Below are 22,989 nucleotides of genomic sequence, written 5' to 3' on the forward strand. Positions count from 1 at the left end.
ATCACAAGGTCTTGTCCCCAATGTACAGAGGCCTGAATGACAGGCATTGGCATCTCATACATTATTCACTCGGAGACGCCACGCCAGGAGCAATTTCTAAGCACTCAGAGCATCACGAGTGGCGACTGTAGGGCTGCTAATAGGCTAACAGAGGAACATAGGGGAGGTGGGGAAGCTGATTGGGGTAGAGAGGAAAGAAAGGGAAGACTGGTGCTTCATTGTCAATCAGGATACTTCAAGGAACCATGAGCAGTCTAATCATACCTGTTGCATACAAGTCACTACAGAGTACAAAAAAAATCAACCCTATTGGGAAATTCTATAGCCAGATGTCTGGAAAATATGTGGATTTATTTGTGATGATCCGCTGTACCTAGAGGGTCCAATAAGATGCATGCTTATTGCACAGGGAGAGCTGGGATTTCACTAACCAAGTTTGATAATTTAGCAAAACAGCCTCACTAAATTAAATTATTGGAGAGGAGAGGATTTCCTCTTCACCTCGCTCTTTATCCTGAGGTGATTGAAAGTATTGATTCTGAGAGAAAGAACGACACAGTACACTTGATAGATAAAAATAAAACAGAACAGCAAAATGTTTCATGAGCCTGTATCATGCTCAAAGCACCTAAAAACCTATGACATACTGTAAGCAGCTTTTCAGTCATCATTAAAAGGTGATACTTAATCTCTACAATTTGGAAATTATCCTTGGGTGATGTGCAAGAGGTTTAACATCAACATACCAATGACTCACCTTTATTTTGGCTAACAGAGAGTCTATGGAGGTGGCCAGCTCCTGGACCTGTTTGGCCATCTCCTGTTTGCCCTCCTTCAGCCCGTTCACCACCTCGTTGAACCTTTCCATATGTTTCTTCAGGTTTCGAACTTTCACCATACCATCAATGCTATGAGAGGAGTGAAGATTTTATATTGAACATAAACATGTCAAAATTAGAGCAATTAAATTAATTAAACTAAAAGAAATGGCATATTAAGTAAGTGATTAAGTTGAAAACACTTTCTAATGATTACTATACTTTCATAGACTTGATACATTTTAGATAATATCTTTGGTACTTTATTCTATCTTTTGTTTTTACCAAAGAAATGATATATTTTTTGGGTTGTGACATCCTTGAACTATATGAGTGAATGTTGGTATAAAACATGCAACCATACATTCAAAAACTCTTCTGGCTTCTTACAGCCATTTTTCTGAATGCAACCCAATACAGCAGGATATGCTATATTTCTCAAAGCAGTGCAGTGAGACATCGTCTCCACAATGACTTTCTAGATTGATTTGAACTCCTAAATGCACAATGTGGAAAGCCATCAAAACCCACCAAGTGTGAATCCGTTTATATAAAAAAAACCATTAAGAGTACAGGGCGAAAGACAAAATATGAGAGCAAAAGGCACAGACAAACTGAAAGATGGTAAAAATGATGCATGTGTGTGAGTGTGTGTGCCTGTGTGTGTGTGTGGGGGGGGGTTGGATACTAGAACCAGGAGGAGACTCACCGCGGCTTATGCTTCCTCTTACACAACCACATGCGGACAGTCTTCTGAATCTTAATGCAGGCCAAAGCTCTGTAACTTATCTTGTTCCTAACTGTTGACAATAGGATGAGAAAAGCAGCAGGATTCAAACAAATATATATACTGTCTCTTGCAGCATTCATAAAAAACACAACTTCTACATTTGAAATTAATGTAGGGCTACAACTAAGGATTATTTTCTTGATTCATCAAGTAGTCGTTATGTCTATAAAATGTGAAAAATGACCATTATCATTTCCCAGAGTCTAAGGGGACATCTTCATACTTCTTTTTATGTTCTACCAACAGTCCCAAACAGAAAGATATTCAGTTTACTATCATGTATGACAAAGAAAAGCATTATAACCTCACATATGAGAAGGTGAAACCACCAAATATTTGTCAATTTTGATTAAAAAATGACTAAAACAATTGTTGCCAATTAATATTCTGTTGATAGACTTATTGATTCATTGATTAATTGTTGCAGATCTAAATTAATACATTTCATATATAATTCATATAATTTATTGGACACAATGTTATTGAATGAATCACTATACTAATCTGCAAGAACTGCCAGTATAGCATTAAAACAGTTCAGAAACTCCCTCTTGAGATTTAAATATAAAATATAATTGTAAAAACTTTATTTTAAAGATAAATAGCAGACAGCCATGAGAAAAACTGACCTGAAAAGTTAAAGCTCAAATTATTATACAGCTACAGTAATAACATAGCTATGTATACACTGCTGTAATGGATACTATTGATCTGGGATGCAAAATATAAACAGTACAGAATATTGCTCATACACGTATAAGCTCACACCAAGTACACACAGCACACACAAATGAACCTGCGATAATAAGGTGAAGTGTTGAAGGGAATAAACGACCAGGACTGGGGACACTTAAATGTCACTTATGCAAGAAATATGTGGTCATGCGGAGGCGGTGTTCTGTTATAACTGCAATGTAATTTCATTTGATGCTTTTACACCAACAAGCAGAAGCCAGACTACACTTTGTTCAATGGTTGGAATCAATAACTTGGCATAAAGAGTAATGGTTCAAGGAACTGCTTTTAGATCACTCTTCTGTATTGCTAGAGGCTCCTTTCAATATTCAGAATGCAAGGAAAGGTATGAAATATGATTTAATATGGCTATCGAAGCTGTATAATAAAGTCGGAGGAAATGACAAATCATCTCATAGTCCGGCAATGAAAAGTGAAATAGCTTAACCAGAAAAGTAAGTTGTGTTACTGGCCTTTCTTCAATTATTCATTTGCAGTTTTTGTCTAAAAGTCTCATGTAGGAAATACTCTCTGAGATGTGGATTGTTTTCCAGTGAGGGATTTTTGTGTGTTGGTGTGTTTGAGGCAGCTTGAGTAATACATTGAGAATTCTGTTGTTTAATGGAGTCAACCTACGTTTGATGACAGACAGGCTGCACCACTGGACCTTCTTCCAGCGGCTGCACACCAGCCACTTGTTGACTTTCATCACCAGCTCTGCGAGGTGATCCGGATCAGACTTCATGATCTGGTCAAACTCAGCAAACTGACGTACGCACACAGACATACAACACACAATCAGTAATTAAGCTATAATCGTTATTTTGGGGCATTTTTGTGTTCTCTGAAGCTGCAGCTACACAAAATAACCATCAACGGTAGAGCATGATTATTTCTGTTGACTTTTTTGTACCTTTCCAGGGCGGAAGAACACTTTGGTCAATCCAAACTTAAAGTCATGATCATTCAGTCCCAGAGCTTTGAACAAAGCCTACAGAGGAATAAATTCATATTAAGTTACACAGCAATATCATATATGTGTTAAGAAATTAGGGCAAAAAATTGTTTATATTAGTTAATCATTTCCCAAATGTGTCAGTATGGCTATAGGCTTTTTTTGTGTTGAACAAATTACACAACTAATTAGGCCTTATTTTAAACTGATTAGCTTGTTATTTAAACTCAGCACAACACTTTGCATCACTCCAATAGGGGAGTAAAGTAAGTCTTGTCAATTAATTAAACTATTTTATTTAAGTAATCCAACCTTGCAGAAGAGTCGTGGATTCAGTCGTGTGAGCTTATCGGGCATATACTGTTTATACATGTTGTAGAGCTCATGGAAGGGGGCTCTGGAGGGGAACCCTCCCTGCATCAAGTCCAACACTGAGACCATTCCTAATCAAGAGAAACAAACCAAGAAAAAATGTTCTTGACATATAAAAGGCTTATAAATTACAGTACACTAAAACATTCTCACTACTGACAGTCTATTGAAGAAACATTATGAGTTGAATTCTGTTCCCCTACATGCAGCATGCACTGTTCTGTTTTATCCCTGACAAGCACCTTATCAATGTCTAATGTGTGTATTTGTGTGTGCATGTAAGTGAGGGAAGTTCCATATCCACAGGAGAGGCGCAAAGTATAGAAAAACTACGTGAAAGAAGTGAAAGTCTTTGATATAAATAATCACAATCACACAGGCTGTTAGGGGATCAAATTAACTTTGTGCCAATCAGCAGTATGCATCGACTTTAAAATGAATAATTAAGCACTCTTTATATGGATTTTTAAATTTAAATCAACGAGAAGCAAATAGCAGACCTCCAAATATAAGTATAGTCAGTGCACAAAGTGCAGGTGCAACATTTGCGTATAAAAACATAAAAATTATTTTAAATGACTCAGAAACTGACTCGAAAATCATGACAAATTGCACTCTAATAGAGTATAATAAACATTACTTCCCACAAAGAACTGGTGAATTTCCTTTATGAAAAATTGTCCAATATTCAGTTCCAGATCTAAAATTGCATCAAAGCTGGATTTAAAATATTTTTACTATTGGGTACTTGCTGCCCGCCTCCTGTATCTCCACCAATAGACTGTAGGTCCTAAATATGCTAGAGCGAATAATACATGTGTGGGAGGGATGAGAATGACCAACTTTAGGGACAATCTACTTAAGTTGGTCCACTATGCATCCAAAAGATTATAAACTGTAAATAAAACAACTTAAAACTAATTCTACATATTGCACACACTGTTTTTGGTCCTACCTGAGCACTGCAGCTGTGAGAGAATCAGAGCTCCTTCAAACTGGTGGCTAACCATTTTCAGGTTGGGTTTTACACAGCGGATAAAACTTGAGCCCTGCAAACATAAATGTTAATCAGGAAAAATCAATCTGTCTCACCACTGTATGCTGTATTTCTCAGCCTGTATCTGTCATCTCCATAATTAGCATCTGAGAGGACATTCATCTACAATACATACTGTTTATGTTGTAAAGGATGATTTACATTATTTTCATTCTGAGAAAAGCAAAATACTCAAACTCACAGTACTGCGAAGCTTTTCCAGCAGCAGGTTTAGCTGCGTCTGTGTATGCAAGCAGACAAAAGGACATGTTAAATGATTTGTTTCTACAGCATATAATAAAAAGCTGTTTCCACGTGAGCTGAGAGCACCACACATCCTTGTCAACAGGTTAGGGAAGGAACACACTCAGTCCAACATTTCCTCTCCGTATTGAACGCATTCTAGCTATTGTTCCCATTTTGAAACATGCACATCATCTTTGTGCTTGTGTCTGGTGCACTAAGGATAAAAGCAAATAAGCTGAATTAGTGATAAAGAAACGTCAAGTCTGTAGAAAAAGATGCAGTTTAGAAATGATGCACAAACAGCTTTTATCTGATGGAAAAAACAGATCTAATTTCACTTTGCCTCAACACATATAGGAAAATGAAGAACAAAATAACACAGGAGTTGGATTTCTTGGTCTCTGCTGAAACATAAGACATGCTGCTGAAAGTTGTGTGCTACTGTTCCACTCAACACACTTCTGAACTTGTCTCATTCCTTCTTTCTCTTATTTACTTCTCTCATCTCCTCTCTATTATACCTCAAGCAGACCTTATCCAGCTTTATCCACCAAGGAAGGTTTTCTCAGAGGAAAGAGGAGGAAGACTGGAAGAAATCTAAGAGGGAAACCCTGAATAAGGAGGGATGGGAAGAAGAGTGTAAAGGGGAAAAGTTACAGAACAGGTCTAGAGATTAGAGTTAGGAGGGTCTAAAAAGAATCTAAAAAAGTTAACGGAGCAATGTGAAACACTTGTACTTGCAATACTTGCAAACACAATATTTTGCACTTTTAAACCTGTAAACATTTAATAAAGCAGCAATGTGTATTTCAAATTGTACATCTATTTAATTGGATTTTGTTTTCATGTATTTTTGTGCATGTTTAATTTGGATTATATACACAGATCCGGTAGGACAAAAACTCTTTAAAAATGCAAATATAAAATTAATCTAATTATATTTCACATGTCTTTTGAAATAAAAGACAGTAGCGTTTAAGTGTCTTATTGGATTCATCATGAGTGTGAAATATTACAATTTATTTTCTAATTATTATTTATTATGTAAAAATTTAAATCTATTATTATGCACTAATCATGCGCAGGTTTTATTTCAGTTGCTCTTACGCTAACAATCAAAACTGACAAACTCCAACAGTCACTCCGACCTTGAACTTGTTGCCAACGCTGATGAAGCTGAGTTTGCCCGCCTTCTGTTTGGAGTCCTTGGTGGTATTGGAGTTCTCAAACAGCTGTCGAACAAATTTGTCTTTCGATTCACACACTAAGCTCTCCAAGGACATGTGGAGGGCATCGTTATTCTTCTCCACAAACCGAGTCTGTGTGGACAGACACACACACAGGCAGGCAAACACACACACACACACACACAAACACAAATGCATACATGTATATACTGGCAGACTTTTATACAAATGTACAAAATGCAGATAACAAAGAAAGAATGCCTTAATCCTTATAGCTCCCCATACTGCCAAAATGCCTCTAAATGCACATTATAGAAGCAGCCTTCGTAGGGATAATGCACTTATTGTTGTGACATTTGTGCTACGGCAACAAATGTGTTTCAGGGAACAAAAATATGAAGGTTGGATGAAGAAAAGGCTACAAAACATAAAACTTCCAAAACATCCGGATTTTTTGCTTCTGCTGTGATTTGTCATTGATGGCTGCCACTAAACTATAATTTTAGACTTTTAGTCAGCTTTAACTACTACTAACACTGTCTTAGGAGGTCTATGGTGAAAAATATTATAATATTTGATTTTGTGGATACTACCCTGCCCGTATATCCCTATATAATAATATCTGTGTGAATAATTACTGTTTCATAGCAGACTGCTCCAGCAAAGTGCCTGATGATAAAGCCTTCATCATCCCGGAGATTCCTGTGAATCGTCAACTTCGACTTTCTGGGAACCTGAGAGGGAGAAGAAGAAAGCAAATCATATTTAATGACAGTGCTAAAACACATATGTATTGATTTCTAATTCCGTCCATCGCTATCTCTACAGAAGAATCTTGTTTATCCACAACACGACTGAATGAGTTTGGGGAATGAAACACTCAATTCAATAAGGTGCAGTAAAATCCAGCAAAAAAAAGCCAGAAATTATGTGATAAATACAGACATATTCTCACAAACTCTATACAAGGTCATTTGTAGTTATTTAACATCTTTACTTGTATGAATCCACAAAAAAATAACTGCAAACAGTTCAGATATATTTTTAAATGCCATATTTTTCTTATGAGGCCAAAGTATTACAAATGACCCCAAAAATCCATTATCAACAGTATTCTTCTGAATAAAAACTAAAATGTAGCACCCAACATTTTTAAACTCCATTAGCTTCATCAGTGAGGAGAGCCATTATAAATTATCCTTGAAGTGAAAACTGTATAGCAGAAATGTTAGCAAATTCAAGCACTTTACATTAAGATTAATGTCTTATCCCCTATTAAATGTATAAAATATTCTTTATTTGAGTAATAACTCCCTGCAGTTGAGTGTGGCTGCAGCTAGCTCCTCTAATGTTCAATTTGAATTGGTGTCAAGGCTACATTTCTAAAAGGATTTCATGCTTGCGAAGATACTGGCAGAGTGATGAACAATAGCGACAAAGACGGTGACAGGGGGAGGAACTGGGACTGTGCGTCATTCACAAAAATTGCTGTTACAAACAGGCAGAGTAAAAATGATCACAATGACAAAACCAATGCGCAGTTGCATCTCCCTGCTCTCACAAAAGAACATAATACACAAAGAAAGAGAACAAAAGCAGAGTGCTGAAGAGAGAGCAGGGGTGGGAAAGACAGAAGGAGGGAGAGAGAGGGTGATGGAAAGAGAGTACAGCTTAGAGGTCTGACCGTCAGTCTGAAGTGGTCTTTATGCTTGTTGTGAACAGCCAGTGCAAAGTGTTGGTCGCTGGGCTGAGGAAGACGGTTCTCTTCATCCAAAATGTCCAGGATTCCCACCAGCTTTGCTTCAACTAGGTCTGGAAACAATAATTATATGTGTATCAGCAACAGTATTCAGTATTTAATTCAGCTCTACAATGTACTGTATAGCAAACCGCACTATGGATACTAATTCATTCTATATCAATTATTCTAAGATGCCTCATATTTTCAGGACACAACCTGGAAATTAGTCTTCTTAACATGTCCAAACTGGCAATATTTCCTACCCGTAACTTTCTCTAATGTTTACAAAGAGTAAAAAAAACAAATGAATCCCTATTGAAGTATTTTGAAACGGGTGAGATGTAGATCTCAGTGGCGATTATAATACAGAGGTTAAAAAATCACTAAACATTCAGTTTATGTATGTGAGATTTCTTGGAAATTTCCACTGTTTACTGTTTCTGGATGTGAATATTCAAAGCACAAAACGTGTTCATCAGGATGCTCACTTAGCCATATATCTGAATTATTCATACGGAATGCTGTGTTTAGAATATCATCTAATAGCCAAGGACCCCAGAAAAAATTTGCATGAACAAGCACCTGTGCATAAATCCTGAAGATTGAAGAGTGAATTAATGGCTAACCCAAACGGTCATTTGCAAGTCATAAATGTTATTCACGGCTGTCAGTTAACCTCGTACCTGAATAATCACAGCCTTTGAAATACAAATCAGACTGCTTCACCTTGATACACTGACTACTTCATCCCATTTATTTGAGGATTCATTGGACGACAGAAACAACAAAAACAAGGGGGTATCATTTCTCCGGGCTTCTTGTAGCACAAAAGAGGCCATAAAACCCACAAATACTCATTATGTTTGCTCCCTTCAGATACATGGATATACAAACTTCCTGGATAATGAGAAATCGGTATTTTTGTCCCATTGACAGGTGTATTTTTACTGCTCTGATGACCAGCCCTGAGCATGAGGTATGGCCCAGATGAATACCATGTGCGTGAGCTGATGTTACACTTGAACCATCCTCAATACATTTGTTGTGTGTGGGTTCTCCAGACGGCAGCGTCTCTGTCAGTACATCTTGTGTTTTGCAGCACAAGCCCTCAAAGGCAACACTTAAAGTGACACTGATTGTCACTTTTTTTCATGCCAGAGAATCACAGATGGTAAAGATACAGTACATGGAGATATCAATGCACATACTCCTACACACATATACTTTTGATTTTGGTCATTTGAGAAACCAGCTCAAACTAAAGAACATTAGAGACACATATGATCAAAGTCCTGCATTATGTTTTCTTTTATTTGGTAGTATGCAGTGCTTCAATAGTTTTTTTTTTAATTTTCAGCAGGGAACTTTTGAGAAGTGAAGGAGTGAAATTTAAATCAGTGCACAGAGTCTGAGGATTAACGAGGTGCAGGGAGGGAAGGTGGCACAGAAGAACTTACCAATGCAGTCCTGGTTGTCAACGTAATGCACTTCATTCACTCCCAGCCCTTCCTTTTGATAAAGCTCTTGCTCCTGCACAGACATGACCAAAAGTCAAAAATTAACAAGTAAAAAGAGTATTTTATTTTAAAAAGTGCAAATTTGCTCAGAGTTTTTGGAGTGGCTTCAGAACATTATCCATCTCAAAAAAACAAACAAAAAACATTAAACCGACAACACACAATTCAGATAATGAAAAGGGGGCTTAAACCAGAATTTTGGAGCTTTAATTGGAGACCTTGGAAGAGAATAACGTTAAGAGATCACAGGAGAGAAACAGGCTTCATCATGTCCCTTGAGAAATTAGCATTCTAATGAAAGAGCGCAGAAGAGATGGAGGGAAAATACACGTGAAAAAACAGCAAGAGGGAGAGAGAGAAGCTTAGAGTGCCAACCACTTCTGTGGTTCCTGTCTAATAAAAGAACCAGTAAGTTTGGCTTGTGAGTGACAAGACTGGCAGGTTTCCCAGTATAAAGAAAAGTATCACACCAAATCACCTTAATCTAGACGCTGTTCACCCACCTCTTTCAGAATACGCTCGTTGAAGAACTGCTGCAGTTTCTCATTGCAGTAATTGATACAGAACTGCTCAAAGCTGTTATGTTCAAAATACTCTAAGAGATGGGAAGAAAAACATGCAGTATATTTAAATTAATTTCCAAAATGAACATTTTTAAAGCCTGTGTTAATTATGGCAGACGAAGAAAATTAATTAACAAGCAAGAGCCCTGGTAATGAAGTGAGTATATGCATTAGAGAAACATGCTGCACAGACAAGTGTCTCTTTATTAGACTGAATTCTAAACAAACCAATGAAACAGCAGCAAAATGAAGTCAACCTGGAAAGTTGCACACACTCAGGTTTAAAGTTTATGTTACATGAATTTGCTTTTTGAGTAAGATGAATTTAATGTGAATCTACACATTGACTTGAGTTTAATTACAACTTCCACATTTTCTCGAAGACTAACTGCATTTTATTACCAAAGCCAGCGATGTCCAGCACCCCAATGAAGTTGGAGGAAGCCTCGAAGGGGAAACACTGGTTCACTCGTTTGACCACATGATCAAAGAGGCGGCTGTACACTGCCTTGGCCAGGGCATCGCGGGCATTGTTTGCTTGTTCCACCTTTAGAGGCACCCTGGGGGGACACACAAAGTGGGGCAGTGACAGACAGTCAGAAACTGGGACATTCTGGTCTCTTATTAAACCTCTTTTTTTTTATTTTTTTAATCAACCCAATTTTCATATGGTAGCAAAAGTTTAGTTGTGTCAGTTTGTGCTGTATAGTGCTATTGTCCTTCTGATCTCTATATTCAAGCTACTGTAGGCGATGATTTTCAAATGAGAGTTTCTGAGCCAAAGATAAGGTATTAAAACTAAAATATGAACCTTGAACTCTACTAGACTCTCTAATGGCAATTTAACACCATTTATTTTAAATTATTTAGAAGGGGCTGACTGTATGGACAAAGTGCAGTTCCACAGTGGCCCAGAGTTCACCTTAGCCGTCCCCGGTGGGAAGAAGGTGAATTTGAAATTAAAAAGGTCTGTCTTTTGCTATGATAGATCTTTGTCTGCTTTTTTTCTTTTGATATTCCACCCACCTGGTCCTCATAAAAAAACCTCATCCATTTCAAACAGTCCACCTATCATTACTGAAGCTCAACAAAGGGTAAGCTACATTTTCTCCGTTTCACTATGCCGTGAGTTGAATGCCATAACACATGCAATATTTACGATTCATCTCACTGACAGGCATTTTTATCCATAGCAATGTTTCATATGCACACTAGCTAGAGACTCAGTCATCCCTGATACCATCACATCCACCGCCCTCTAGCTGCCCTCACCCTCCCAAGTGTTGGTTGGATCTGTCTGGGGCTTAATGACAAAGCCAGGCCCCCTTCGCTCCACCTGCTCCTCTACTGTAGTGCAGCCATGCTCGCCTGCCTCCTCAGATACAGACTGCATTATTTATGTGGAGAAAACACTTCCAGGCCAGGCCAGCATCTGGCCTTCCTGAAATATTAATCTACCAAACCTGGCCCCATCACTCAAACACCACATCACTACCAAAGTACACAGGAGCAGTGACGATACTGCACCATATTCTCCTCTGAACATGTGTTTTTTTTTTTACAGTTTACCTAAGCAAGATATCGCCAAAATCTGTCAACATTTGTGTTAGTGTGTCAGTTTTACACTGGGGGTTGCAATGGTGTTTGAGGCACAGACTCACAGAGCACTTGCCTGCAGAAAATAATTAGATCAACCATACTCTCTCTTCATACTAAGACCATGAAGTAAGGCTTAATTGAGGATTTAATCTAAATGTCTTACACAATAAAGACATGTTAGTATGTTGTGGTTTAATACTGATAAGTACAGCAACAACTGCTTAGCTTAAATTCCTGTTCGTTAATCTCTGTCTAAGGATCATCAGGCATTTACAAATCTATCATGAACTCATGTTAGTTCGGAGAGTACAGCTGACAGTTTTTTTTATCAACAAACAATAACAGTGGCTTCTGGACAAAACTAAGAGGATCATTTCTTCTCCAAAAAACAAAAGTTGCAAAGGGTCACCGATATTTAAAGCTGAATGCGTTTGCTCTTACTTGATAACTGTTCCTTTGGCGCCCCCTGCTGTAGTGAGCATGACCCTTGCTGTGAGGCTGACCCGCAGATCATCCTGGTCCAGACCAAGCAGATCAGCGCAGTACTCCAGAGTCTGTCCGGACTGATTCTTCAGAACACAGCCACCTCAAACAGACAGATAGACATGTAAGCCTTAATAATCCTCCAACTACAATACACGGTTCTGCAAAATACCTTTATTTTTCTTTGTACCAACTGTACTTTATAAATTCCTATCAGCAAGTTTTAAGGGAAATGATTACAAACACATTTCATAACAAAACCGCAATGTGATCACACTATTCAAATACTGTAACTCGATGTTGGATGATGATGTTGGAGTAGTGAATCTACACTTTACAGACCATGATTTATTAATTTGATTTTGCAGACATAGCTGAGTTTTGTAGCTATGTCCCAAAATAGAACATGCATAGTCAAGTTTTTTTTTACTTTCTTGGGACCCATCAAAAACAGCACAGCGACGTTCATAGGTTGGAGAGTGAATGGTTAGATCTTATAGCTATGAATAAGTGAAATCAACAACCTGATGCAGAGCTGGTGTTCAGGTTCACTGTGTGTAAGGTATAGTGTACAAAATGCAAGAGCTAGCACCAATTGTAGCGGGTGAGAAAATACTGAAAATTGCCCTGAAGAAAGTTTTAAAGTATAGTTATTTAATAAATTATAAACACCTTGATTGCAGAGAGAGGAAGGGAAAGAATGAGCAAAAAAGGACAAGGAGAGAGAGATATCATGGTTGCCAGGGTAACCAAAGTCTTATTTATCTCCAGACTAAACTATGGTGATATCCAAGGACATACTGTAGATCTGTTCTTAAAAATATTATACTGATCTGATGACACACGTCTGCAGAAATATGTGAGATCATATTTATTGAAAAAGCTAACTTGTTCAGTTCATTTCAGCTGACTGTATATTAACTTCATAAAATATTGTACAATTAACTTTCTTAATAAGAAAGTTAAGTTTTTCTTATTTCTGGCGGCAGAAAAGCTGGAAAAATTAAGATGATGTTGGTGGTTTACATGAACAGTGATAACCACTATGGCTATGGCTAAAAAACTACAAAAAAGACAGAAAATACAGGGCAAAGGACATCAAAGTGATCACAGATTACCCTAAAACTCTTGTAAACATCTCTAGTTTCAGCATCTGTCCTACCTGAAGTGCTTCCTGTTTCCTCAAAGTCAATGTTGCCCAGGTGCAGAACTCCAGCAACTACCCTAAACAGATCCAGCTTCTCAGTGTCATCCAGACCAATCTTCTTCATGGCCACGCACATCCTGTTAAAGTCACCCTGGTCGTCAAGAAGAGGGTCCTTCAGTGCACCAACCTTTACATGCTGCAAAACATACAATTGAGTGAGAAACTAAACAGACATCACAGAGAGAAATAGGCGATGTGTGAGCATTCAATTCAGATCATGATTTACTCAAACAAGATGCAATTTATGAATAGCAATCTAAGTTCTGTATTTAAGTGATTTAATCTAATTTTCCTTAAATACGGAGTAAATCTGATTCTCAATTGAGCACAACAGCCCATACAACAAAAGCCACATGTTCAACGTGGACTTTGCACATTCAATAAACCAAAATATTTTTACTAATTTGTTAAATTAGCCTCCACCAGCAGCCACAGCAAACACACCATCCTATGAACTAAGGCTTTTCTGCTACAGTAGTTTTGTTTCCAAATGTCTTGACAACTATTCATGCATCAAAAAAAGACAGAGCCAATGTAGTGTTTTGCAATTTCTCAGGAGTGATGAAAGCAGAAAGAAAAGGCATGCAGTGTGAAATTTCACTGAACAGAAGGAGTCAAGATCGTAGATTAATCATATAGTGATAATAAACAAGGGCTGCACAATTATGACTACATTTTTACTCCTGATTAACACTGTAACATACATTTTCAATCTTTAACACATATTGATTGTGAACTATGAAAAAAACACCATGTACTATAATTGTACAGCCCTGCATTGTATGATTGAAACAAGCTGAATAAGCAAATGTCCTTTGTTTTTTTACCATTTAAGCACCACCCAGCACCAATTCCACTCAAACCTGTCAGACACATGCAGACAAAGAGGAAGCATGCACTCTTATTCCCTGTTTACACTACAAAGAGCAGTACGTAAAACCTGAGAGTCTCAGTGTTTACTTTGGAAAAAATACAGGATAAAGAACAGGGAGCACAAAGCCCTGATAAAAAAAGAAACATCACCTTATTGTCCTATATAAGACAGACGATTGGCGGGACAGAAAGATGCACGATGACTTAATTAGCATCATAATTATGGCACACAATGTACTTACATCCACACAGCTTACATGACTTCCATCAATACATTACAACCATTATATACAAAAAGCATAATTAAGTGTGAATGACAATTCAAACAATAGAGGTTATGAATTCCCTTAAAGGTCAAATACATTTCATTCATTGTACTGCTCCTGATGTTCTTGGCTAAATAAAACCCATTAAGAGTAAATCCATTAATAGTGACCTGAAAGCTCTTTTGTTTACCACTACTTCATCTGATTTTTCCAGAAATGTGATCAGCATAAAAGAAGATATCATTCCATCTTAGAAAACAAGAAGTGAATTGAACATTCATAATTAGTCCCTGAGAGAGCAACACATCACACTTATTCTTCTAATAGTTTCTTGATCTTAATTACACATTTCCTGCAGGCTTTGCAGCTCAACTCAACAAGGCACTGGTTCTTTTTCATGTTGTACATAATTCTTCAAATACACAGACCTGAACTAATTTCTTGGCATAAAATATTCCTACTGACCAATTCTTGCATATAATTTCACCTTTAACCTGCAACTGATTTACTTAAATATGATCAGGGATTTGCTTTACAGTACTCTATATCTATCTTAATCATTTATTCCACAGGAAAGGATTGAAAACTACTTTTATTTTCTTGACATTAGACACTTACTCATCCAAAGTAAAATAATAATGTATCAGATTAGAGTGATTACACTACATCAGAACTTGATATTACCTCAGGACTCTTGCGGTTCTGCATGATTTGTTTATCGGAGTCCTTGCTGGCAAAATATCTGGTGCAACCTCGATTCAGGTACTGCAACAGAGAAAAAGCAGCTTAAAAACATTTAAATAAAATTTGTATTTTCATGAATTAAAATCAGAAAATATGTAATTCAAATCAAATATGTATCAGAAATAACGTAAATACATTTCACTCTTGGTGGGATTTTTGTATTGATTTTCATCATCTGAAAGATTTACTGTTGTCTTTCAATATTGCTTCACAGCTGTCTTCTAGTGAATCGCATGAAGTAATTGCCTCTGTTGATGTGGGTGTCACCTAAGGGACCTGATATTATGATACTATGATAAACATCTAAAGGAACAGCTCGAGTTGCCTGTTGTTCCATTAAGTATTGTTTTGTAGAGCATGCAGAAGAAAATAACGGCTGGGATAAACACCTTTATGGTCTCTGACTGCACCCACTGTGTTGATAATTGCATTTGGGGCGGGGGCATAATTCAATTTTGAAATATTTTGTTACTGAAGGGATTTTTTGATTCCACTTGAGAGGACTTGTGTTTTGACTTGTGTCAAGATACCACTAAAAATACACTAATGTGACATCTAGTGGGCTTCCACAGAACTGCCAACCCATGTTTGCTCCAAATAACTAATTAAAACTGCATATTGGCAAAGTCTAGACAAAATTATTGACACAATCAAAATTATATTGTCTTGTCTGCTGATCTTGGGTGACAATATCATATGTGTTTTTTTTTACTGACAAATACTGAAACTGAAGATGCTGCTGTGTGGCTGAGCTCACTGACCCTGAAGCTGTCTGGAGAGTCCAGGTGCAGTTTCTTCTTGATGTCCTCAGATGCCCCGGCACACAGCCTGTAGAAGATGTGGTAGTTTCTCTCGTCGTTACTTTGCATGCAAATTCTCGACTTCTCTAACAAGTAATGGGAGACGAATCCGCCCACGACTGCATTCTGGTGACACAGGAGAAGAATCAGGTTTTAAAAGCAGATTTTACTATTCATGGTTCATACACAGCATACAACAGATCAACAACAACAGATCGACCTCGAACGTAATCAGTGGTCATTTGTTACCTTCTCGTTGAAGTGGATTTCCACAAACTTTCCAAAGCGACTACTGTTATTATTCCGGACTGTCTTTGCATTTCCAAAGGCCTCAAGAAGGGGATTTGCTGAAGTTTGAATAGGAAAAACACAATCAGGATCACACTGCCCCCACACAGTACATACAGTACTGATGAGTTATTAGTCTGTTAATGTATTACCTTCTACAATTCTCTCGTCAATATCTTGACCACTTCCATATGTTGTGGTCAGATATCTACAGGATGTGGATGAAATTAGGAGAACAGCAACAATAATGAATATATACAGCAAATCACCAGAAGATAAAAATAGAAAGACAAAAAAGTCACTCAAAAGTTTAAAGATTACTACATAACAGTTGTTTTCACTTCCAAAGCAGCTATGACATGACAAAGTGACACACTAACACATTCCAGACATACAACTGCAGTGGATAAGGGTTTTTTATCCAATTTGAACAATTCTGAAAACCTTTCTTCTGATTTCTGTAACATTTGGCATCACCCTTCACAGACACAGTTATGATGGGTAGTTGAAAAAACAAACTATGGAATAAAATACCACTTGTGACTCATATAAGGCTGATGGCAAGTGTGAGGAGAGTTGTCTTTTTGATGCAACTGCATCCAGTTTAATCTTCTATTACCTTCTACTACTCTTCATCTTGGTTTGTGAGATATTTGCAAGGTATATTAGTAGTTCTAAATGCAGTGCAGTGAAGGTATGGTGGTGAAATATCTTGGTTTGGAAAGGGAGATTTTTCAACACATAACCTGAATGGAGAGGGCACAAGGTAAGGATGAAGGGAAGAAATGAGACACATCATGTCATGTAGGCTCATACCTGAGAACAAACTTGGTGTTTTCAGTTTTTCCAGCACCAGATTCGCCAGAAACTATGATTGACTGGCTCATTTTTAGAACCTTCATGTCCCTGTAGGCTTTGTCAGCTAAAACAAACAAGTAAAAAAAAACATATCACAGATTAATTGCCTTTCCAGCATGACAGTGTAGTACTGTGCGAATAACAGCATCTACAGGGAATAATCAGGGCTCAATTTCATGTTGTTACTTTTGAATGACTTTTACAAGAAGGCTTACGAAAAGACAAGGTGAAGCCTGCCAATCCCCCCAAGAAACAAACAAGCAAATGAATATGTTTCAATTCAGTTATGTTAATAAAGGATAACATTTAAAGTCTCTTTAGAAAGTAACCTCGCAGTGCTTATCATTTTTTAAAATAATGTGTTTCACATAGACCTGTTACTTATTTTTTTAGCTCTTACTTTTAGGTGTGAGCTCTCACCTATAGCATAGACGTGAGGTGGCAGAGTGCCCAGTGACTTCCCTCGGTATGACTTGATGGCGTCAGGGCCGTATAGTTTGGGTATGTCACAGTAAGGATTCACAGCTATCAAGATGTTGGCCACATAAGTCTGTAAAGATATAAATATAGGTAGGATTAGTGTCACTGCATTTAGAGGAAATTAATACATAAATAGCAAAAATACATCAATTATTGAATAATGAGAGACAACAGAGGTGAAAAAGAGTCCAATGAAGGATGGTGAGACCCGCCTTAACTTGTTTCCCTGCCTTACTTTTCCCATCTACCAGCTGTCCCTCATTTCCTAAATGAGTGACTGGGATCAGGATTGGGTTTGCCAGTCTGACTCTGTGACCCTTTGCTAGCCCTTCCCTCTTTACCACCTGGCACTTTTCCCTCAGGGGAACAAGGAAAGGGATCCTCTCTCCTTCTGTCCTCCATCAAGAATCTACTTATGATGCAACTGGATAGCAGTGGCGTTAAACTGTGGCAAGAGCATATACAGAATACATTATACTGGTGCTAACGTAGACAAGTATAACAGGAGAAGAAAACATACATAGATGTGGTCTTTATTGTACCGCACTCTGACATTGTTGAGAAGAGTGGCTTCATTCAAGTACATAAGGGTACCTGAAAAGAGAGAAAAAACAGACAAGACAAATAAAATATAATTATTCCTGGGAAAAAAGCTCTTGTTGATTGTGAAAATGGACTTAATAACCGACTGAGCATTACTGTAACTTACAGTTGTCATCGACGTGTTTGTTGACATCATCTTCTGCAGGGAAGACTTGACTCATCGGAGCAAGAAAGGTCTGAAACATAAATAGTTTTCCTTACTACAACATTAAAATGGCTTCCACGATGGATAGACTTACTACAAGTAGCACTGTCTCTACTTATCTGTGTCAACATGTACAAGATTATTAATCGTTTACTTCTGTTTTTTTGAAAAGCTTACGACACAAAACAAATGTTTGGTAGCAGACACATTAAAAAAAAATACATATTAAAAAGTCATAAAATAGCTAAGCAAGCATGCATAAACATGAATCATTCATCATGCTTAAAGATCACAGTAATGATGTTTGGCGCTACATGTTCCCAGGCTAAATTAGTTACTGATATTCTCACTCTATTGTTTAAGAGTCTGAGTTAATGGAAATAAACTCAATGGAACAAGCCGGCTGTGAGAGAAACAAGGGGGGACATGGCAGGATAATGAATAATTTGGTGGGAGAGCAACAGGATCTGAACACCTGAGTGAGTAAGTGAGTGTGTGTGTGGTACAGAAGAGACGGTGGTGGCGCTCTGTGTTGATCTTGTGGGAACCAATGAAGTCACTGTATTATTAAAACCAACCAAACTCCAACCATAACAATTAAACAGGCCCACGGAATTTACTGACGCTGCACATATAGGAAGGCAATCGGACCAAGTGACATGGTAAAAGCAGAACAATGACCTTCTGATTATTACCTATAGATCAACATAATAAACTTCTTTAGATCTTCATTATACACTTCCGATATAAATACCACTGCTTGTGTGTGTGAGTGTGACCCAGTCTGTGCTATGATGCATGGTTTATTACCACTAATAGGCTGTTGGCATAAACAGAATCTGCTTTGTGTGCTTTCTACAGTAACTTGGCTCAAATCAGCCACAATAACAATAATGTGAGAAATGTCTAACTAATAAAACTGACAAAGAAGAGACAACCAGGCTGAGGCACTAATGAGCTCAACACTGCAGTAAAAAAAGATACTCAATGGGCCTTTTATTTCCTCACTAAATGGGGCAGAGTTTATGCATTGCGACGATCAGTCCAAGTTCACAGCTATTCGAGGCGAGCTTCAATTCTTACTTATTCAAATCTGCTCCAGTCTTAAAGCCCCTGGAAAGGCAAATCCATGATTGGCTATTAATCATGTAATTTGGGATCAAATGTGCATATAGTAAACACCTAAAAAGTATGAGAACATAGCCTTTGACATAGCCTATGTAATTCTTTAAAAGGTTTCTCTCCCTTCCCTTGTTACAGGGTTGCAGTTAGGCGGGGCTAAACTAGGGAATTTATTACGTAATAAATACCTGCCCAATCATATTTAAGAGAAATATGATTGACGTGGCTATCTGGCCAGACTGACTTCACAACACGTACTCTCATCTTCCCCATGAGAAAACAATGCACTGCACTTTTCTTTGCTTTTAGCTAGAATGAGAATTCAAATTAGCCTGATATGGTTTGAAATTTACTGTGTTAAGCTAACTAGCAGACTTGGGTACACCATCCAAATCTGTATTAATCACGGGGTGGATAAGTAGCTCAAAAGTGTAGCATAGCAATGCTAATGCTAACCGTTTCATGTAAGTGAATGAAAGATGCTAAAACACTTAGCTTCATAGTCTGGAAGGTATAGTTCAATAAAAACAGATATGTGTGGTCTACTCTAGTCGGCTAGTTAGCCAATTAGTCAAGATAACTAGTAGACTACTGGGGTAGTTGATAATAAGCTCAAAAGTTTTGAATAAAAAAGCTAATGCTACCATTTCATGTAAGTGAATGGAAGATGCTAAAATGATTAGCGCCATACTCCAGGAGGTATAGTTAAATAAAAACAGTTTCAGGTGGTACCTAGTTTGTTAGTGGATTATTAAAGCTTTCAACCAAGTAGGGTCAATTTGATAGATTTGGTAGTTAATAGCAAAACATTTAAGCTATGCTAACCTTTTCATGTATGTGAATGGAGAATGCTAAAACGATTAGCATCATACTCCGGGAGGTATAGTTAAATAAAAACACAGATTTGGGTGGTCTAACCTGTTTTGCTAGTTAGTCAATCAGTCAAGCTTTCTAACCAAGTAGGGTCCATTTGATAGATTTAGTAGTTTATTCCATATCAGCAAAACGTTTTAGTGAATGAATAGAAAATAAAGTGGTACTTGAGCTGAAAGTGAGCTGTCAATCAAACGTGATCTGGACATGCCCACACAGTCCTGCGAAATGGTTTGAGCAGCCAAATGAGCTGTTTTAGAGCTAGGTTTTCTAATAGTTATGAATGTTAAGTTTCGTTCAGATTTTTGTGGATGCTTAATGAGACACTCAACTTTGATATCATATATGCATTGTTATGATTTCAAGTCACGTTTCCAGAGGCTTTAATATTATGCTATCTTCTGTCAATTGGGTAAGATAATTGCCCGTTTCCTATGCAACTTTGTTTCAACAGGTCTCTTGTAACTGGTGTTATCTTGAGATTAGAATGAAGTACAGTATCAATTTTAAATATATAAAAATGTGATTCAAAATGATTCTCAAAAAGAAGAGACTGTATTTCTAGGGAAAGACATGTTTTTCTGAAGACATATTTCAAGGAAAATAAGGTTTCAAACTAGACAAAAAGTAACTTGTCAAGGAATTAAGATATTTTTGTCAAGCAAGGAATTCATATTTCATACATGAATATGACATATAGAGGAACATAAAGTTATCAATGATTAGTAATAGATTGTCCTTAAATGGGGTATTTTCACTCAAATACAGCTGTAACTAATAACAAAAGTAATAATAATAATAATAGTATATAATATCAGTTACAGTGCCCTGGTGTTTTGCATGCTGGCTCATAATAATTGTTTACTGGCTCAGCTGCATAGAACAGAGCCATCATTAATGATACTAGATACATCTGTGCTATTCCTTCTATAGCAAGCCTGCTGTGTGAAAGTCATATACAGTAGCTGTGATGAGAGCACTTGAAACAAAACAAATTCAAAAGCAACTGCTACATGTCGGGTGTAAACATCAGAGGCCTGCTTGCTGGGGACACATGATGGCTCAGGTGTAACAGGTGGCCTCTACCTCCTAATGAGCAGCTCTCCCTCTAGGCAACACTATCAGAACACCTGCTGCTTTTCTTTTTATTTATTCATGCCTCTGTACAAGAGGTCTCTCATGTTTCTCACGTTTTACACATTGTTGTGTTAATGCCTTTATAACCTTAAATTGCAGTTTATACAGACAGTTTGACAAAATTATAAAAACTGTAAGTACAGTATCTTCATGAAACTGTAAATTAATTTATAAATGTATGTATTGGAGTGTGTGGTAAGTCCCCTCCTGGGATAGAGGAAAACAACACCCAATTTATGTGACCCACTCAGTGAACGCAATTCTCCCATCAACTTGCAGAACCACATGAAAGGAAAACATTACCATCGCCCATTTTCCCAGTTGGACTCACTTTGCCTGTAAATGGAAAGCCAGGGTGTGTGTGTGTGTGTGTGTGTGTGGTAACCCACCTTGCCCTTCTGGTTCAGTGGTTCTATGGTGAGCGTGTCGGCTCCTATGTCAACAATCATGCCCAGCTGGAACCCGTCTGTAGGGTGCGGGGCCCATACTGGCTTCCCATCCTCCATGGCTTACCTCCAGTCAGCACAGCCACACAACTGGGAGAAACAGAAAGAGGAAAAGACACAACAGGAACAAAGTAAAGTACATATATATTAAAATAGGCAATATGCAAAGTGCTGTACGCAGTTTTGCATTTTTACTGAAGTGCAACTGAATTTATAACTTCAACTTTGCTTCACAGCTGCATACCTAACAAATAAATGTTTTCATTTCAACATTGCTAATATAAAGACTGCATGAATAAGAATCTTCAGTAAGTTATTTTTCCATTTCTCTGTCCTGGCTAGAAGCACCTGAACCTTTTTTGCATGGCAAAATGTTCTCCTGTGTCCTTTCATAACATCCATGTCTTTGCTTAACCCTACAATACAGTGAAAAGCCACAATAACCTTTTGTGTAAAGAATGAACTTTTGCTTGAAATGGGGACTAATATCAGAGCTCTGACTGAACCTTGATTGAAATCCTACAAAAACAAATAGAGGTAGGATTTTATTGTCAAACTGATCTACAGTAGCATTTCTCAGCCATTTACATGGTGTGATTGGGACATGACCCACTTACTGCTGTTTCATTTGTTTTCCATTAACCTGTTATTCCTCTTACTGATCTTCTGTGAGAGGATTTTCCAGTGGAGCATGACTTGAGTTGTCTCCTGAGGGACTTATGCAATCCCTAGTGAGGACAACACTATCCCAAGTGACCTGACATAAACTGTTCAGCCATGTTTGGAGCATCTCAGGCCTGTCAGTCGATGTTTGGATTGCAGTGTTCACACGAAAGCACCTAAGACTGCGACTATAAAAATTAAAATTTGACTGTCAAATCACTCTGTCAATGGCCACTGGCAAAGTATGTAAAATTCTGTGGAGTACTATAGAAGTTAGTAGTTTCAGTATATTGGCTCTTATGCACCTAAATTGGAGTCAGCCCTTTGCTAAAGCTTAAAGTTTAGTGTTGATCACAAATAAAGTAGTAATAATTACTTCCTAGGCTGCACACACACACACACACACAGAGACAAACACACACTTGCAGGGAAATGACAGCTA

At 37.6% G+C, this 22,989-nt stretch overlaps 1 protein-coding gene across 2 annotated transcripts in view; it reads right to left on the reverse strand.

Moving 5' to 3' along the window:
* The window catches only part of myo6b (myosin VIb), a 39,445-nt gene that overhangs the window by 12,396 nt on the left and 4,060 nt on the right, over positions 1–22,989 (reverse strand). For both annotated transcript variants that reach the window (XM_067614059.1, XM_067614060.1), the window contains exons 2-25: positions 21,828–21,974; positions 18,268–18,337; positions 18,079–18,152; positions 17,499–17,628; positions 17,037–17,142; positions 16,373–16,428; positions 16,182–16,279; positions 15,894–16,058; positions 15,073–15,153; positions 13,205–13,385; positions 12,001–12,145; positions 10,363–10,520; positions 9,901–9,992; positions 9,338–9,410; positions 7,824–7,951; positions 6,778–6,873; positions 6,101–6,271; positions 4,909–4,947; positions 4,626–4,719; positions 3,611–3,741; positions 3,257–3,334; positions 2,980–3,109; positions 1,528–1,618; positions 758–908 (exon numbers count right to left, since the gene is read on the reverse strand). In XM_067614059.1, coding sequence (XP_067470160.1) covers positions 758–908; positions 1,528–1,618; positions 2,980–3,109; positions 3,257–3,334; positions 3,611–3,741; positions 4,626–4,719; positions 4,909–4,947; positions 6,101–6,271; positions 6,778–6,873; positions 7,824–7,951; positions 9,338–9,410; positions 9,901–9,992; positions 10,363–10,520; positions 12,001–12,145; positions 13,205–13,385; positions 15,073–15,153; positions 15,894–16,058; positions 16,182–16,279; positions 16,373–16,428; positions 17,037–17,142; positions 17,499–17,628; positions 18,079–18,152; positions 18,268–18,337; positions 21,828–21,944 — 2,655 coding nt within the window. In that variant the 5' untranslated portion in view covers positions 21,945–21,974. The remainder of the gene's footprint in view (positions 1–757; positions 909–1,527; positions 1,619–2,979; positions 3,110–3,256; positions 3,335–3,610; positions 3,742–4,625; positions 4,720–4,908; positions 4,948–6,100; positions 6,272–6,777; positions 6,874–7,823; positions 7,952–9,337; positions 9,411–9,900; positions 9,993–10,362; positions 10,521–12,000; positions 12,146–13,204; positions 13,386–15,072; positions 15,154–15,893; positions 16,059–16,181; positions 16,280–16,372; positions 16,429–17,036; positions 17,143–17,498; positions 17,629–18,078; positions 18,153–18,267; positions 18,338–21,827; positions 21,975–22,989) is intronic.

This window comes from Thunnus thynnus, chromosome 16 (genome assembly GCF_963924715.1).
Source record: "Thunnus thynnus chromosome 16, fThuThy2.1, whole genome shotgun sequence".
Lineage (NCBI taxonomy): Eukaryota > Metazoa > Chordata > Actinopteri > Scombriformes > Scombridae > Thunnus > Thunnus thynnus.